The 17,551-nt window shown below is 49.6% G+C and overlaps 1 protein-coding gene across 6 annotated transcripts in view; it reads right to left on the reverse strand.

Moving 5' to 3' along the window:
• Window positions 1-14: 14 nt before the first annotated feature.
• Window positions 15-17,551, reverse strand: part of IGF2BP2 (insulin like growth factor 2 mRNA binding protein 2) — a 116,638-nt gene continuing 99,101 nt past the window's right edge. For 5 of the 6 annotated variants that reach the window (XM_017866423.1, XM_017866418.1, XM_017866411.1 and 2 more), the window contains 6 exons: window positions 14,209-14,277; window positions 13,140-13,256; window positions 7,883-7,957; window positions 5,190-5,321; window positions 2,908-3,021; window positions 15-1,501 (listed from right to left, as the gene is read on the reverse strand). In XM_017866423.1, coding sequence (XP_017721912.1) covers window positions 1,409-1,501; window positions 2,908-3,021; window positions 5,190-5,321; window positions 7,883-7,957; window positions 13,140-13,256; window positions 14,209-14,277 — 600 coding nt within the window. In that variant the 3' untranslated portion in view covers window positions 15-1,408. The remainder of the gene's footprint in view (window positions 1,502-2,907; window positions 3,022-5,189; window positions 5,322-7,882; window positions 7,958-13,139; window positions 13,257-14,208; window positions 14,278-17,551) is intronic. The other variant, XR_001884272.1, reaches the window with a different exon arrangement.

Genomic DNA, 17,551 nt, shown 5'->3' on the forward strand with positions numbered 1-17,551 from the left:
TTATTAAATAAATAAATAAATAAATAAATGTTCCAACTATCAGTTTTACAAAATCTCTAAGGGAAACACAAGAGCAAAGGTGCTGAGGTAAAAAACACCTGAGGTAGCTTTTTCTGTGTGTTTTTCTCATTAAAAAAATCTATAAATTTAACGCCCTGGGCCAACAACCTTGGTAAATTTCTACTTTCCTCCACATTTTTTTTTTTAAAAAAGAAATCATTTTGCTGAATATTGATGGCTTATACACCAAAATGCAAAAAGACAAAATACATTCTTTCATTGTGGAATTTTTTCTTTGTTTGGTTGACTGGTTGGTTTGATGGGTTCCTGTTTTCCTCCTTCCAAACGCTAGGACAAGTACCATTGACTCTTGTTCTTTCGAGTAACCAAGTGTAAGCTGAGGCTGGTTTGTGTGTTTCGCTTTTGTTCCTTTTGTGTGATGTGATACTCAGAGCACTGCTTTGCCTGGGGGGGGGGAGTGCATAGATACGGGATTGAGATGGAGGGATGAGGGAATTCAAAAGAATGGAGACGGACAAGAAGGGGAGGGGAGGAAGGGGAGAGATAAACAGAGAGAGACAGAGAATTATATAGCAGTATGCAAAAAACCAGTTTAAAACCTGTGAAGCAAAGAGAAATGGGTGTATGAGCTAGACAGGCATGAGGAGTGACAGAGTTTCCTCTTCAAGGAGACGGTATCCCTTCTGTTGACATACACAGGTGATCCAGAACTGCGTGAGTGTCCTTCCGACGAGATTTCCCTCTGGGTGAATTTTGTGTGGGTGGCCTCAAAGCTCCTCTCTACACCATGAGACCTCCCAAAGAAAGACTTTATTCTTTAAAGTCTAGAAAAGCCTGCTTTGTCTTTAAAAAGAAAAAAAATTAATAATTGATTAAAAATTGGAGTTAGTTGAGTTATTTGATATATTATTTCTAAAATATATTACCGCTGCAGGCACCCTGTGTAACCCACAGGTCACATATCTTAACATCTTCCCCTTCTAATATGTACACACATGTACAGAGACGATTTGCCACAAAAAAAGGGTGTGCATTTTGCTTGGCTTTGAACACGTTCACCTATGTTAGTTCAACTAAAAGGGATAGCGTCGTGGGAGTTAAGGAGAGATCCGAGTGGATGGTGAAGTGGATGGTGAAGCCTGCAGAAGCCCTGGGGGGCAGGAGGCGGGGCCCGGTGGTTCTGGCAAACCTGGCTGACCTTCCCCACCCCTCCTCGGCCCCTGGGATTCTCAGGGCCTCTGCAGAGTCCCTGGCCACCTCCGCAGACTTCTCATTCCTCAGATGGTCTTTGGTTTGCTCCCGATCTGGCTGGCTGTGTTTGGTCTCATTCTGTCAGGTGTTGGAAGGGCTACATTCATCCGTTGTTTTGCTGGTGCCTGTGGGAGCCTCACTTGCTGCGCTGTGAGGCGACTCCCTGAGGGTATTTCTGCTCCTGCTGCTTCACCTGTTGTACAATTTCCCTGATCTTGCGCTGTGCAGTCTGCAGCAAGGGAGAGAAGGGAGAGGAAGGGACAGGGGAAAAAAGGAACCCAGTTCTGAGGACAAATGGCAGGGGAGGCTCTGGGGCTTGGGGAAGAAGGGTGGAATGCTCAGACAAGCGTCATCTACCCACCCCCGCACCTTACTCCGGGCCCTTTTCTGCCGCGAAGTAAGTGGCAGAGGCCCCCCACCAACTCCCACCCCAAGGTCCAGGGTAAGGGGATGGGACTCCAGCAGCTTCCAGTTCACTGCTGGACAGACAGGCCAGGAAGCAGAAGCAGGCAGCCGGCAACAGGGGGCTGTGCAGAGTCAGATGCTACACTTGGGCTCCCATGCTGGTCCTACCCCCGTTCTACAGTGGCTAGGAGGGCATGAGTGTGATGGACAGGGGAGGGAGGGAGGAACTGAGCCCAGACGCTCTACCCTGAACAGCTGGAGCACACACATGAACCCCCACCTGTCCCCTCACCCAGCCCAGCACTGTGCCTGCAGGCAGCTCCCTGGCAGACTGAACTCCTGTAGGAACTGGCTGTTCAGACATATTCCCAGGTCACTGAGGAGCCGAGCGAAGCGGGGAGACAGCAGACAAGGGGCGTGGCCAGGGACTCTGACTGCAGAAGACCCAAGTGAGAATTCTGAAGGGCACTGGGGGGGGTGTGTGTGGGTGGGTGGCAGGTGCCCTTTCCTGGACTATCAGGTCTCTTGGCACAGGCACAGGCATTGGGAGAGCAGGCTGACAGCTTAGACAAACTTTCAGTGTCTGCTTACACCAAGTACACTGTTTGTCTTCACTAATTCAGGACAAAGACCAGGAATGCTGTCTCCCAAAACTCAATTTACAAAAGCACCAAAGAGAAAGTGGCCAGGTGCTGGCCTTTCCCAGTGAAAGAGAAGCAGCTGTGTGGAGGTGCAGTCTTTTGACAGGGTGGGTTGTGGTGAGACGGAAGAGGAGGAGAGAGAAATGAGAAACAAGGCTCTCTTGCCATAAGCATATAGCCTTTCACAGTAAGTGTTCAGGCTTTGGGGGAGGAATCCAGAGGGTGGGCTTGCCTGGCTCCCAGCGGGGAGGCTGGCACTGGGGCCTGAGGAGAGAGGGTGAGGGAAGCTGAGACCATGCCCTTAAGCACTGCAGGGGGCTTGGAACCTGTTTGGCTTTGCTTAAGGGCTTAACTCTCCACTCTTCCTCAAGCTCCTGGCATACATACCTCGGGGGTGACAGTGGAGAGAAGTGTGAAACAACATCCCTGCCCTGGGGGCCATCCCTGAAGAGTCAGGAAGAACCAGGCAGAGGTTCCATCTTGGCAGGGATTGGTGCTCAGGGCTGTGGCCACCTGACAGGCCATGAGTAGCTTAGCAGAGAACTGAAAAGAGACTTGCAGGAGAGACGGGGCCCTCACAGCACAGTACCTGGCTAGCAAAGAAGTGCCCGATAATTCTGACGATCACTTCCTCATTTTCATCTGGCGTTTGGTCACGAGGCACAATGACTTCCGCGCTGGTTAAGTTCTGCAGTTCATTCACCTGTGAAAGGAGAAAAGGCAATGGGTTGGATAGGTTCCCTGCCGGTCAGCGTGATGGGCTCAGGACGGAGTGGAAGAGGTGGAGTAGGCGAAGGAGGACACCCCTGGGGGCTCCTCTGCCCCTGGGCACATGGGGCCATGTTGGTTGAGCCCTGCCAGGCTCAGTGACAGGGAGAGGGAGTCCAGCCACGGACTCCTGGGGCTGCTTCTGAGGCAAAGTTCTCTTCTTCTGGAGTTCCCATCAGTGCAGGCCTGCACATGCTCACAGAGACCCCAGGCTTTCCCATAACCCCCCACTCCCCACCCCTGCCCCGTAAGATCATTACTTCTGGACATGCTGTCCTGGGTGCTGACCATGAGCCCAAACCTCCTCTTGGTTAACTGTCCCTGCGAATCAGCCCTGCTGTTCCCTCCTCCTCGTTTTCACTCCTCCCACCAAGCCTTGCTCATGTGTTCCTACCCTTGGATTGTTGTCCTGTCTCCCAGCCACTGTATCCCACCCCAGGCCCACCTCCATGAAGCCTCCAGCCCATGCTGAGCTTCTTGTGACTCCAACCACTGCCTGCATTGTTTCTCCTCCCCACTGCTTCACTGGGCCTGCTTCCCATCAGGACTGCATGCTTCCCGAGGGCTCAGACCCCATCCTCTGGCCCTCTGGCCTGATGCCGAGCTCACAGGATGGTTCAGCATGTGCTTTAGGGGAAACCTGACAGTCTGGAGGATGCAGAGAATTCAGTGACTGGTTCTGAAATAGCCAAACAGGACACCCAGGGGCTCAGGATTCTACTCCCTGCTGATCCATCTGCTTTCTTTTGCCTCCTACGTTCCAGCTCCGCCTAAAGCCGGGCGGTGTGTGCCCTGGAAGGCTGACTGCATTCTGGAGACAGGGAATCTTCTGATTCCACACCGCTTCATTCTTTCGTATAAAGCTGACTTGTTATATCTAGAACTTGGTTTTGAATTCCTTTTAAGAGTTTCTATGTAAAGAGCTTTACAGCTGGGTGCAGTGGCCCATGCCTGTAATCCCAGCACTTTGGGAGGCTGAGGTGGGGGGATCACCTGAGGTCAGGAGTTTGAGACCAACCTGACCTGACCAAAATGGTGAAACCCCGTCTATACCAGAAATATAAAAAATTAGCTGGGCGTGGTGGCGAGTGCCTGCAGTCCCAGCTACTCGGGAGGCCGAGGCAGGAGAATCACTTGAACCAGGGAAGTGGAGGTTGCAGTGAGCAGAGATGGCGCCACTGCACTCCAGCCTGGGTGACGAGAGCGAAACTCTGTCTCAAAAAAAAAAAAAAAAAGCTTTACAAAAACAGCAAATAACACACATACACATGTATATATGTACATACTCAGGACTCAAGAGACCCCTGCAAGTTCCTGCCACCCAACACTGCTACTTTGCCAGGCAGCCTGCACTAGGTTCTACTGGAACTTGCCAGTGTTCATCTCCCCACCCAGGTAAGTCACACTCCAGAACATACCTGGGTCTACAGACCACCTGCTCATTCCCATAAGCTTCAGAGTTAATGCTCTGGCACTTTTCAAACTACACTGCGTTTGTTACTGCCACCTTCTGGTAGAAAATGTAGATGATCTTTTAAAAAACGATTTCCTCCTTGCCCACCATCCCTACTGCTAAACTAGCTCCCCTACAGCCATGTTTGGGAAACAGCCAGAAGCTGGAGCCTGTGGAGGGAGAGTTAGGGACTGGAGGCATCTGTCAGGAGGGCTGAGAGTCAGAAGAGAGTGCAGGGCACAGGCCTGAGTGAAATCCAGGGAAGGTGGTGGTCTGCCAAGCTATTTAATGGCTGCTACGTGTGAGTATAAAGAAGGGGACAGAAGACAGCCTTTCTGTTTTCGGGGAGTGGAGACCTTCATTTACCCTGGAGCCAAGATGGGTATTACTGGGCACAGGAACGTGGTGTTTTTGATGCTGGGCTTATAGGACCATGGACTGGGGGCTCTAAGTTGTGGAGTGAAGCTGATGAATTTTTGTCCTTGGGATCCTCCTGCCTCAAAGGGCTCAGATGCCAGGAGAGCCTGAGTTTGTCTGCCAAAGACCCTGACTGTACACTGGGAAAGAAGGCGCCAAATGGGAGACTGAGGGAACTCGGGCAAGGCCAGAGCGGGGAATCTGGCCCAGGTGATGAAGCAGAGCACACTTACGGTCTTGCCACCTTTGCCAATCACCCGGCCAGCTGTGGAAGAGGGCACTCTGATATGGGCTTCCAGCTTCACTTCTTCTTTGGGGTTAAAGAAGTTTTCCTCTTTCAGTTTCCCAAAGATTCGTCCCTGGGCCTGAGAGAGCAAGACATGACTAATGACTCTCAGTCAGCCAGCAGCAGGCCACTTCCTCAGTGCTGCCAAGGGCACTGGAGCATCCAGACAACGGGTCAGTCCCATTCCCACACTCCCTGGGACACAGAGGAAGCCGTATGCCCCAGTCTCCGCTCTCTCACAGACCCGGGGGGCGCTGCTCCCGCCACATCTGATGGCTGCACTTTGAAAAATGTGCATGAGCATTCATGTTTTGGTGGTCTGCAGAAGACTGCCTCCTCTAGGAAGCTTTCTGTGTCAGGGCTAAGGCGATGGGTGAGGGGATGGAACTCTGTCTTATTTCCATATTATCACCTATAAATGTTTGCTTGATTGACTGAATTTGTTCAGGGGATTCTTAACTCCCATCACCACAGGGTCATAGCCCTGGTTAGTAAAGGATGGAGGTGATGGTGATGGTAATGGGATTTGAGGAGCCTGATGTTGCTTTTTTTAATTAAAAAAATGTTTGATGGAGAACAGGGTCTTGCTCTGTGCCCAGGCTGGAGTACAGTGGCATGACCACAGTTTATGTTTTTCATTTTCTTTTAGAGATGAGGTCTCACTATGTTGCCCAGGTTGGTCTTGAACTCATGGCCTCAAGTGATCCTCCCACTTTGGCCTCCCAAAATGCTGGGATTACAGGTGTGAGTCACTACATTCAACATGACCTTTCTTTTTGATGTCTAACTCCAAAGGTAGAGGAGCCAAGAACCTGTTTTCTTTTTTTTTTTTTTTTAATGAAAAAGAACCACAGCTTACAATGTTCTTTCTTTTTTTCTCTTTACTTAAAATACTGAGATATAACTTACATGAAAGTCACCATTTTAAAGTATACACTTCAGTCCAGGCATGGTGGGTCACACCTCTAATCCCAGCACTTTGGGAGGCCGAGGTGGGCAGACTGCTTGAGGCCAGGAGTTCAAGACTAGCCTGGTCATCATGGTGAAAACCCATCTCTACTAAAAATACAAAAATTAACCAGGTGTGTGGGCATGTGCTTGTAATTCCAGCTACTTGGGAGGCTGAGGCACAATAATCACTTGAACCTGAGAGATGGAGGTTGCAGTGAGTCGAGATGCCACCACTGCACTCCAACCTGGGTGACAGAGGGAGACTCTGTCTCAAAAAATAAAAACTAAAAAAAAAATAAAGTATCCATTTCAGTGGTATGTTGTACAATTACTACCATTATCTACTCAGAACATTTCCATACCATTCCCCCAGATAAAAACCTCATACCTATTAGCAGTTAGTTCCAACTCCTCCTATTCTCTGGCAACTGCCAATCTACTTTCTGTCTCTATGGACTGGCCTATTCTGGACATTTCATATAAATGAAATCATTTCATACATGGCCTTTATTTATTTTGAGACAGTCTTGCTCTGTCACCCAGGCTGGAGTGCAATGGCATGATCACAGCTCACTGCAGCCTTGACCTTCTGAGTTCAAGTGATCCTCCTGCCTCAGCCTCCCAAGTAGGCTGGGACTACAGGTATATGCTACCACACCCAGCTACTTTAAATTTTTTTTTTGTAGAGATGGGGGTCTCACTGTGTTGCCCAGGCTGGCCTCAAACTCCTGGGCTCAAGCAATCCTCCTGCCTTGGCCTCCTGAAGTGTTGGGATTACAGGAATGAGCCTCCACACCTGGCCTATATCGGGGGGGTTTTGCTGTCTGATTTCTTTTACTTTGTGTGATGGTCACCCATGTTGCACCATGCATCAGTACTTCATTCCTTTCTATGGCTGAGTAATATTCTGTTAAATGGATATTCCACATGTTGTCCAATATTGAGTTGAAACGTTACTGTTTTTTTATCTTTTTCTTTTCATTAGAGATGAGGTCTTGCTATATTGCCCAGGCTGTTCTCAAACTCCTGGGCTCAAGGGATCCTCCTGCCTCTGCCTCCCGAGTAGCTGGAACTACAGGAGGGTGCCACCACCTGCTGCCCCTGGCAGAGGCTATTGCTTTTGAGCAGTTCCACATGTGTGAATTTCCTCTGCTCAGCTAAAGTTTAAATATTTTTAATGATAAGGATTGTACTTTTATAAATACGTGTTTTTCACTTTTAGAAAGCTCAAGTTATAATTTTCCTAGGGAAGAAAAAAAGGCAAAAACAAAACAAAGTAAAACACACCTCACCAAAGAACTTCCAACAAACCATGCTATTTCCCCTTACACCTGTGTTAGTCCTCTGTGGCCTGAAGGGTAGAAATGACTAAATGAGCCGGAGACATCCATCCTCAGAACCAGGGCTAAGAGATGAGAGGTGCCAGAGGAGGTACCACTCGAACTGGGCACTGACAGATGATCGACTTTTCCATAGGAGGGAAGGGGAAGAGGGCTTCCCAGCAGAGGGCAAACATGCGGAAGGAACAGCCAGGATGGAGGTGGGGACGACAGGGTGAGCCTGACCCCGGTGGGCAGTAGCAGGGAGGGAAATGGAGGCTGGGCCTCCAAAGAAGAGCCTTGAATATGACTTTGAGGTGGCTGCTCTGTCCCCAGAGCCTGCAGGGCTGAGGTGGCCCTTGGCACTAACCTTGAACTGGGCTTCTGGCGGCCCGGTGATGATGACCATCCTTTCGCTGACGTCTGGGCCTTCTGCAGGGGCGATCTGTGGTTCACAGGAGAGGAAAACGCTGATGCTCGGCTGCATTCCCTAGCCCCTCTTTCAAGTCTAAGTGGACGGGAAGCACACCGACAGGAGAAATTGGGTCTTGCTTCTGCCGTTACCCCTGGCTCTGTCTGATGTCATGCTGCCTCCACCCTGGTCTTAGGAAGTCATGACTGTAATGCCCAGTATCAAATTTGGGTTTTTGGCCACCCAGGGAGAGTCAGACACAGGCCAGTAGTTACTGCCTGTCCCTGCCCCGAGCACCAACTGTGATGGGCCTCCTCTCACAGAGTCAAGTTTTAGGAAATAACCAGTGAGTCAAAAGCTCTAGGAAGAGGGGTGTATAGGCTCTGCCAACCCACCTAGGGCCCAAAGGGAAGGAAGGGCAGGTCCACCAAGGTGTTACATTGGAGTCGAGCTTGCAGCAAAGGTATCTCTGGTTCTAATTCTCAGCTCGCAGGGGTAGTCAGCTGCAAGTGACAATTGAGTTAGAGTATGTGTGGTCAGGACTGCTTCCTCCACGGCAAATGGGTCATAAGTAAAACAGCAGCAGAGCAGAAATGGGGGCACGTTGGTTCCAGTCTTGGTTCTGCAAATCCCTCCCCTCGCTGTGCCTCCATTCCCCCATCTGTGAAACATGGGGGCCGGGCCCGGCAAGCTCCAAATCTCCTCCCTCTCTTTTTTTTTTTTTATTTTTTGAAACTGAGTCTCACTCTACCGCCCAGGCTGGAGTGCAGTGGCATGATCTCAGCTCACTACAACCTCCACCTCCCAGGTTCAAGCGAGTCTCCTGCCTCAGTCTCCCAAGTAGCTGGGACTACAGGTATCCGCCACCACACCCAGCTAATTTTTGTATTTTTAGTAGAGATGGGGTTTCACCATGTTGGCCAGGCTGGTCTCAAAGTCCTCCAAAGAAGAGCTCAAGTGACCTCAAGTGATCCGCCCACCTTGGCCTTCCAAAGCGCTGGGATTACAGGTGTGAGCCACTGCGCCCAGCCTCCTTCTCTTAGTTTCTGTGAGTTCAGGTTCTCTTGCAACACTACTCAAACCCTGGGCTGAACAGCCATTTTTGTTAGAGAGATCCTTGTTACATATTTGTTTCTGCATACCTTGTTTTATTCAAAAAAACTTTAGCTAAAAATAAATACAAAATTAAAACTTATTAACACATTGTAGCAAAAGCCTCACATTTTGTCATTAAAAGTAAAATGAGGCCAGGTGTACAGTTGCTCACACCTGTAATCCCAGCACTTTGGGAGGCCGAGACGGACAGATCACCTGGGGTCAGGAGTTCAAGACCAGCCTGGCCAACATGGTGAAACCCCGTCTCTACTAAAAATACAAAAATTAGCCAGGTGTGGTGGCACACACCTGTATTCCCAGCTACTTGGGAGGCTGAGGCAGGAGAATCACTTGAACCCAGGAGGTGGAGGTTGCAATGAGCCGAGATCAAACCACTGCACTCCAGCCTGGGTGACAGAGAGACACTCCGTCTTAAAAAAAAAAAAAAAAAAAAAAAAAAAAAAAAAAAAAAAGGAAAATGAGTGCACACCAGGCATTTAGGAACGTGAGGATGAGCCAAGACTGAGGTCAGAACACACATCTCCTAAGGTCCTCCACACCTGCCCCAGGTTGGCCGCAGATGCAGTTCTAAGCTAAGATCAAATACGAAACAAGAAACATGGTCAATGACAGGGTCATCATGTTCTAAGGCAAAACCCAAGTAGCGGTTCAAGGGAGGCGCCATTCCTGAGACTAGGTCTCGAGAAAGATCTGTTGAGTGAAATGGGATTCACTCTCGGTGTTGCATTTGTGCGTGGATCACCTCTGGACCACTGTGTCACTTGGGCTCCTCCAGGAAGACCTCCACCGCCAGAGAGTTCAATTTTGTTTCCTCTCAGTGTGTCCTATAAGCCAGATCCGTCCATGGGCCTCAGGGTCCAGGGTGGCTGCTCCAGCTTTATTGTGAGTACATACCCAAGACATGCTCAGACCCGTCCCACTCTGGAAGGAGGGACCCCTTCATGGGATCTGCAAAGAGTTCTCTGGCCTTGACTCCTTCGTGACATGAAGATGAACGTGAGACTCAGGTGAGTCTCTGAGCTTCTTGGGGGACTTCCTTTGCTGTGGGCAGCCATTTCTTGGCAGGGCCTCGGCCAAAAAATACAGATCTGAGTGTGTTGAGGGGTCTGACACCCTCTGGTAGATCACACAGAGCCTGGCCATTGAGACTTCTGGCAGGATCCCTTGACTCTACTTTGAGATCCATATCTGGCATTAAACCTGGTCCTTATCTCAGAGTAAGTAAGAGAGAGTGGATCATGGCTGTGTGGTTCCCAGCTCCTACCACCACCCAAACCAAGAAGGGTGAATGGCTGATTCATGATTCACACTGACCAAATCAGTTCTGTCATCACCATCCACTTCCTAGTGGCTTGTGGCTGCTTTGCTCAGATTCTCCAGCCTAGACCAGAAGTTGGAGGGCTACTTATGCACTTCTGCTTGTGCTACTTGTGCACTTGTGCACTTCTGCAGTTTTGGAATGTCAGTCTATGGGCACACTCCCTCTGAAGGGGCAGGAATGAGGACCCCATCTTATGACTGAAGCAAATGGGGCGCAGAGATAACTGCCAAGATCACAGGGTAAGCAGGGCTGGAGCAAGGATCTGGAATTAGGTGTCACTGGCTGAATTAATTTTGTGTAGCATTTGGAAGCCTGGCCATTTCCTACAGGAAAAGCAGGTGATGTGAGCTCAGCTCTCACCTGCAACCAAAGCATCTCTTGGAGTGCATCAGCCAGATCTTAGCTCAGTCCACCTCCTCTGGGCACTCTGCTCCCATGGATGAGTGTAAGGCTCTCTCCCCGCCCAGAGGCATCAAATGTGCCCCTCACTGTGGCCCCCAAAGACTGGCAAAGTAGAAACTAGGGGTGGGAGAATCTCTGGAGTTAGTGAGATCATCCATCTTGCTTTAGAGACAGATGTTTTCAGGGACCTGTTGAGACAAAGGGAATCTAGCGAAAAACACATTTATTTTATTTTTATTTTCATGAGACAGAGTCTTGCTCTGTCACCAAGGCTGGACTGCAATGGCATGATCTCAGCTCACTGCAACCTCTACCTCCCAGGTTCAAGTGATTCTCCTGCCTCAGTCTCCCGAGTAGCTGGGATTACAGGCACCCGCTATCATGCATGGCTAATTTTTGTATTTTTGTAGAGATGGGGTTTCACTATATTGCCCAGGTGGTCTCCAACTCCTGACCTCAGGTGATCCACCCGCCTCAGCCTCCCAAAGTGCTGGGATTACAGGCATAAGTCACCACGCCCGGCCGATTGATTTTAAAAATTTGGAAATTTCCTTCACAAATACTTGGCCTCCCTCGTTTATGCTATGGAGAGAGGCAGGAGCTGGGGAAGTAGAAAGTTGCTGGAGAAGACTGTTAGCCCAGCATAAAAAACACTATCTGGACCTTCCTAAGCTGTAGAGCCCATTCTGTCCTCCTGATGCAACACTGCTCTTTGCCCATCACAGACGCCAGGAGCACGGTGACACATCACCACTGGACCTTGCTGGGACCTGGGACTGTGGGATGCAGCCCATGGGACTGATCTCTCTCTTATTTTCCTAGAGGTCCTGCTGGGAATTATTCTGGCATCGCAGTTAGGTTGCTATGGTGGAAAAACACACTGGACCGGAAACAGAATAACCTGGGCAAATCTTGGCTCTCATATTCTTCAGCTTTGTGGCTTTGGACAAGTCAATGAAAACTCCCTAGGCCCCAGTTCCTCACGGGCAATAGTAAATGAAGAGGTCCTGTGGTGGTGAGCCCCAGGAGGTGCTGGATATCCCAGAAGTCAGCAGGATTTCTATCTCAGAGCCAGCCCTGCCACATGTGTGCCTTGCCCACGTCCCAGCACTCTCTGAGCCTCACTTTTCTCTGCTGAACAAGAGGGGGATTTGATGAGATGGTCCCTCAAGTCCCTTTTAGTTGAAATGGTCCTTTTTCCTGCCGGCATCTCAGATTGCAGGACTGAAAGCTGGGCAAGGCCCAAGGGCTGCAGCCAGCTGGGGGCGTTTTCCACACTTTACTCAGCCCACCCTCAGGGGTCAGGCCAGCACCTGCCTATCTGCCTAGGCCGGCGTCTCACCTGCAGCAGGCCTGCTGGGCACAAGGGCCCCCACACCTCAGGGCTCTCATCCTGTCTGTCCACTCTGCAGATGAGATAAATGAGGCCTGAGAGGGAAAATGATTCACCAAAATGAAATTCTCTGATGGTCTCAGTGCAACCCTTGTTCTGTACTACTCAGAATATTTTTTGTTTTTTCTCTAGCACACTTGCTGTGGGAGAAATTCCAGCTCTTCCTGGGGAGAAAGTGTAAGCATTCTTTCTCTCCAAGTCATGAGACTTCTCATTTGGAATTCTGGGTTGTCCCATGGTAGCAAATTATTTTGCATAACAACAAAAACTCTGTTTCCGAAAATGTTTCGTGAGGCTTGGGACGTGCTCAGCATTCTGCCCGTGAGTCAGAGCTGATAGCTGGTCTTGGAGCAGGACCAGGGGCAAATAATCCTCCCCTTTCAGTTTCTCTGATGATTCTCCACACTGTGCTCAAGGCGGCAGGATGTGGGCCTGGAGATGCAGCCACGTCTGCATTTGCAGCCTTTCCATAAGTCAAGGACCTTCCTTCCTGAGCTGCTCTGCTCAGGCTGGGCTGCTTATTCGGTTAGATCCTCAGCTTTTGTTTATGATTTTATCATTGCTTTTAAAGAGTTTTTTATTCATATTATTTTCTCATAGTTCAGGGCCTGTGAAGTGGAGACTCATTAAAGCACCGTACACTGATACCTGCTAAGTTATCACTTCACTGCAGTCCCTTCCATTAGTTCGGGAAAATCCTCATCCTTTATCTTCTTGAGAACAACGATGATAAAACAAAAAGGACTGGATTGGGTTGTTGGCTACTAATATTTTTTTCTAATTCAGTGGTTAGTTGAAGAGTAAAGGAATAAGAAAAGGAAAGATGAGAGCGGACGGGGATAGTCCTGGGGCAAATGTTCTAGATCCCTGTGGGATTCTGTCTCTGCATGGTATGGCATTGCCTGGGACTGAGAGGGCACAAGGGACGTGGGGTGAGGGGAGGTGGTAGAAAGGGCCACAAGGGCTATCGGGAGCAGCCTCACCTTGATGGAGGCTCCGGCGAATCTCGCCAGTTGTTTGATGTGTGCCCCCTTCTTCCCGATGATGGCGCCCACAGCCTGGGTTGGGATGAAGAGATTCACAACCTCCTGCTCTGGATACTGGGAGGGCAAAGAAGACAAGACAGAAGACATCATTCCAACCGGGCTCTCTCCTCCAGGCACTCCACAGGTGCCAAGCGCCTTACCATGAACCCCATGGTGGGAAGGCCCCGCCACCCAAGGAAATGGCCAAAATGGTGCACAGGATCTTTCTGCGGCCTGCGGCTCTGTAGGTGTGAAGCCTGAGGAAGGGACCTGAGCACAGACAGCACTCGTGACAGTCAAGGGCATACTCCTCTTGAGCATCTCAATTTGTTGGACTCCAAAAGCTGTCTGTTCACAGGTTTTCTGTCTTATACAAATGTGATCTGTATCTCTCCTGTGTCTTCACCCAGGAAATGAAAACAGCTATTAAACATACCTGGCCTGCAGACAGCCCCGAGGCATTCTGATGAAGGGAATGGAAAGCTGCCCAACCCATCTGGTCTCCAGAGAAGCATTTTCACAACTAAACCTGCCCTGACCTGGCTGCATGGTGACTGCCCAGGAAAATGGGGTGAACCATCCCTCCTGGGACCCTGTGACAAAAGGCAGAGGCTCTTGGGCAAGGCTGCCAGGGTTCCTTGCAAGTGGAGTCTGTGCAAATGACGTTCACCTCATTTGCTAGACTTTGTTCAAAGATCTTTGGAAACTCTGCTTTTCGGTGCCAACAGCACCTCCTCATCTGGCCTTCTGCTTGCCCATCTGCAGCAGCTCCTGCGACCTGTGAGGTGTGTGAGCATCCACAGGACTGTGCAACAGGAACGGCACAGGCCTCTGAAAAACCTCAAGGACGCTCGGGTGCTGGGGAGTTTGACGTGCTCATGCTTTGAGGTGTGTCACTCCCAGGACGACCCAGAACCACAGGAGACAGGACCCACACTGTGAACATTCACTGGTCATCAAGGGCCATGTGGGCCCAGCCCCAGGAGAAGGAAAAGTGGCAGATGCGGCTGAACTGAGGGGCACTTACAGAGTGATGATGCGGGAACGGGCCAAACTGGTGATGGGGGTACAGGCTGGAAAAGTATCCGGAGTGGGTCTGCAGCATGAGAGAAACAGTCAGTGGGCGGGTGCCCTCAAGGACCGTCAGTGTCCTCAAGGAGGTAAGATTCCCCACGTGCGACACAGGCTCTCTGTGGCATCAGCTGGCTCCACTGTTGTGTCTACACACCTGTCCCTCTGTGTCTCAGATCTCTGCTCCACCTTTCCCACTGAGACCACTGAATGCTTGGCAAGATGTCCCCTGGTTGCAGTGGCTCCTGGGCTAAATGTTCATCATTTCTAAGCTGAGTCATGTTTGAGGCTTCCTAGGAACATACCAGGGGTGTGAACGCACTCACACATACACACATACACCCACTGACACTTGCACCCACACACGCTTTGAACCTGCCCTCGGGTGGAGAGATGGGGCCAGGGCCTTCCATTTTCTGGGGAATGATGAGTCGTAGATGAAAAAGAACAGTGTGTGCTGGACAATACCCAAGAGCTATTCACAACAAGCAAATGTGTTCCTGGGGAGACAGATCAGTCAGCTCCATCAGAGAATTCTAGAAGGAATGGAAAGAATCCTGAGAAGGGAGAAATGTAAAAGGAGACTGAGCTTTGGGAATCTGAAATGGGAGGATCACTTGTGTCCAGGAATTTGAGACTAGCCTGGATAACCTAGAGAGACCCATCTCTATAAAAAATAAAAATAAAAAATTAGCTAGGTGTGGTAGGGCGCACTCTGGTACCAGCTACTCAGGATGCTGAAGTGGGAAGATCACTTGAGCCTGGGAATTTGACGCTGCAGTGAGCTATGATTGCACCATTGCACTGGTGCTGTGCCTGGGTGACAGAGCAACGCCCTGTCTCCATAAGAAAAAAGAGAGAGACTGAGAGAGGAGAGAAAGAAAATGAATGTGGAGAGAGAGGAGCAGGGAACAGAAGGACAGATATGGACAGAAAAAAGTAGAGCTATTAAGAAAACAGAAATGTATAAACTAGCTATTTTTATTTTATTTATTTATTTTTGAGATGGCATTTCACTCTTTTGCCCAGGCTGGAGTGAAGTGGCACGATCTTGGCTCACTGCATCTTCCACCTCCCGGGTTCAAGTGATNTTGGGGTTTCACCATGTTAGCCAGGATGGTCTCGATCTCCTGACCTCGTGATTCGCCCATCTGGGCCTCCCAAAGTGCTGGGATTACAGGTTTGAGCCACCGCGCCCGGCCCCAATTTTTTGTATTTTTAGTAGAGATGGGGTTTCACCATGTTGGCCAGGCTGGTCTCATACTCCTGACCTCAGGTGATCTACCCACCTCAGCCTCCCAAAATGACAGGATTATAAGTGTGAGCCACTGCACCCCACCAAGTAGCTGCTTTTTATTGAATAGGTACTGTGTGCTAGATACTAACATAGATATTTTGTGTCCATTCATAAACTCTTTTAATCCTCACAAGAGTCCTATGAGAGGAAACTATGTCTGATTTGATTTTTTTTTTTTTTTTTTGAGACAGCATTTCACTCTTGTAGACTAGGCTGGAGTGCAGTGGCGTGATCTCAGCTCACTGCATCCTTCACCTCCCAGGTTCAAGCGATTCTCTTGCCTCATCCTCCCAAGTAGCTGAGATTACAGGCATGTGCCACCAAGCTCAGATAATTTTGTATTTTTAGTAGAGACAGGGTTTCACCATGTTGGTCAGGCTGGTCTTCAACTCCTGACCTCAAGTGATCCACCTGCCTCGGCCTCCCAAAGTGCTGAGGTTACAGGAGTGAGCCACCGCGCCTGGTCTGATATATTCTTACAGGCAGAACGCTGACCTGAGTCAGCAGAATCGTTAGCTGCGCTTTACATAAGGCTGGGTCAACACTGACATCACTGCTCCAGGAAAGGAGGTGAACAGCTCTGGGCACCATGGAACCAATTCCCGCAGGCCCACCCTGCAAGATAGTCCCCCACGAAGACGATTCCAACCGTGGTCAGACGTGGCCAAGGCTTGGAGTCTGGTGGCCCAGCTTTCATTTGAGGATCCCTGAGCAAATCTCACAGTGACGGCCATGCCTTCCATCCCCCGAATCTCCTTAAGGTTAGAACGTTGCCTTATGACCCAACAGGGACAAAATGAAACCGTTGCCCTTTTTGAGCTTGGAGCGAGAAGGCAGAGATGTGAACAACTTGAGGAGCTGTAGGTTACCAGCCACGCAGCCGGCGATAGAGCTCTATTGAACATGGCTGTGGTGCGAGCCTTGCTTTGACTTGGAAAGGGGCTGCAGCAGTCCCTCACGCCCACAAGAGGGCGCTATGAGATCAGCAGTCTCTTGGCAGCCTCAAGTTTTGCAGGAAGGTGGGTGAAGCAGTTTCTCTTGGCTCTGCTTCTTTCTTAAGGACCCCCTGGAAGGAATATCAGCTCCAGAGCTTTCTCTGCAGGTCCGTGTCCTGGGTCATGAAGAGTTGGGGAAGAATTCATGCAACTCCTCTCACAAAACTCTACTCTGGGAAAAGGGCACTTCAGCCCTCCTCCTGCCTGAAGAATCGTTCCTTCAGGTCTCACCGCAGAAATAATTCCTTTGAACTATGACTTACCATTTCCTTACAAAACTCATGTGAGGCCGGGAATAGACAAGCCACAGTGTAGCTCCTATTTGGGGTTCAAATACTTCTCACATAAATACTATCAAATTTAGACTTCCTAGGAACTCAGGGTAAGAAAGCGATCTTTAAAATTAGCTGTCAAAGGATAAAAAGGACAAATTCTCTTTTATTCATGAGTCACAGCTGGAAAATTGTCACAGGGAAAAAATCTTGAACTCTGCAATTAGGAGCTTGTTTGTAGCGAAGGCTCTGCCATTAGCCCCTGTGTATAGAAGTTCATTTTTGGAGTCAGAAGATCTGAGTCTCTGAATCACTACCTCTGCAAGTTGGATAAAATTATTTAACCTTTCTGAGCCTTATCCACAAACAGACTCAAATAATATCTAGTTCTTATAGTATTGTTGTGAGGGTTTGTTCATTCATTCATTCAAAAGGCATCTGAGGCCGGGCATGATAGCTCAAGCTTGTAATCCTAGCACTTCAGGAGGCTGAGGCGGGTGGATTATTGAGGTTGGCAGTTCAAGACCAGCCTGGCCAACATGACGAAACCCCATCTCTAGTAAAAATACAAAAATTAGCCAGGCATGGTGGTGGGCACCTGTAATTCCAGCTATTCAGAAGGCTGAGGCGGGAGAATCGCTTGAACCCAGAAGACAAGAGGTTTCAGTGAGCCAAGATCATGCCACTGCACTCCAGCCTGGGTGACAGAGTGAGACTCCATCTCAAAAAAAAAAA

The sequence above is a fragment of the Rhinopithecus bieti genome, unplaced genomic scaffold (genome assembly GCF_001698545.2).
Source record: "Rhinopithecus bieti isolate Rb0 unplaced genomic scaffold, ASM169854v2 scaffold_2432, whole genome shotgun sequence".
Taxonomy (NCBI): domain Eukaryota; kingdom Metazoa; phylum Chordata; class Mammalia; order Primates; family Cercopithecidae; genus Rhinopithecus; species Rhinopithecus bieti.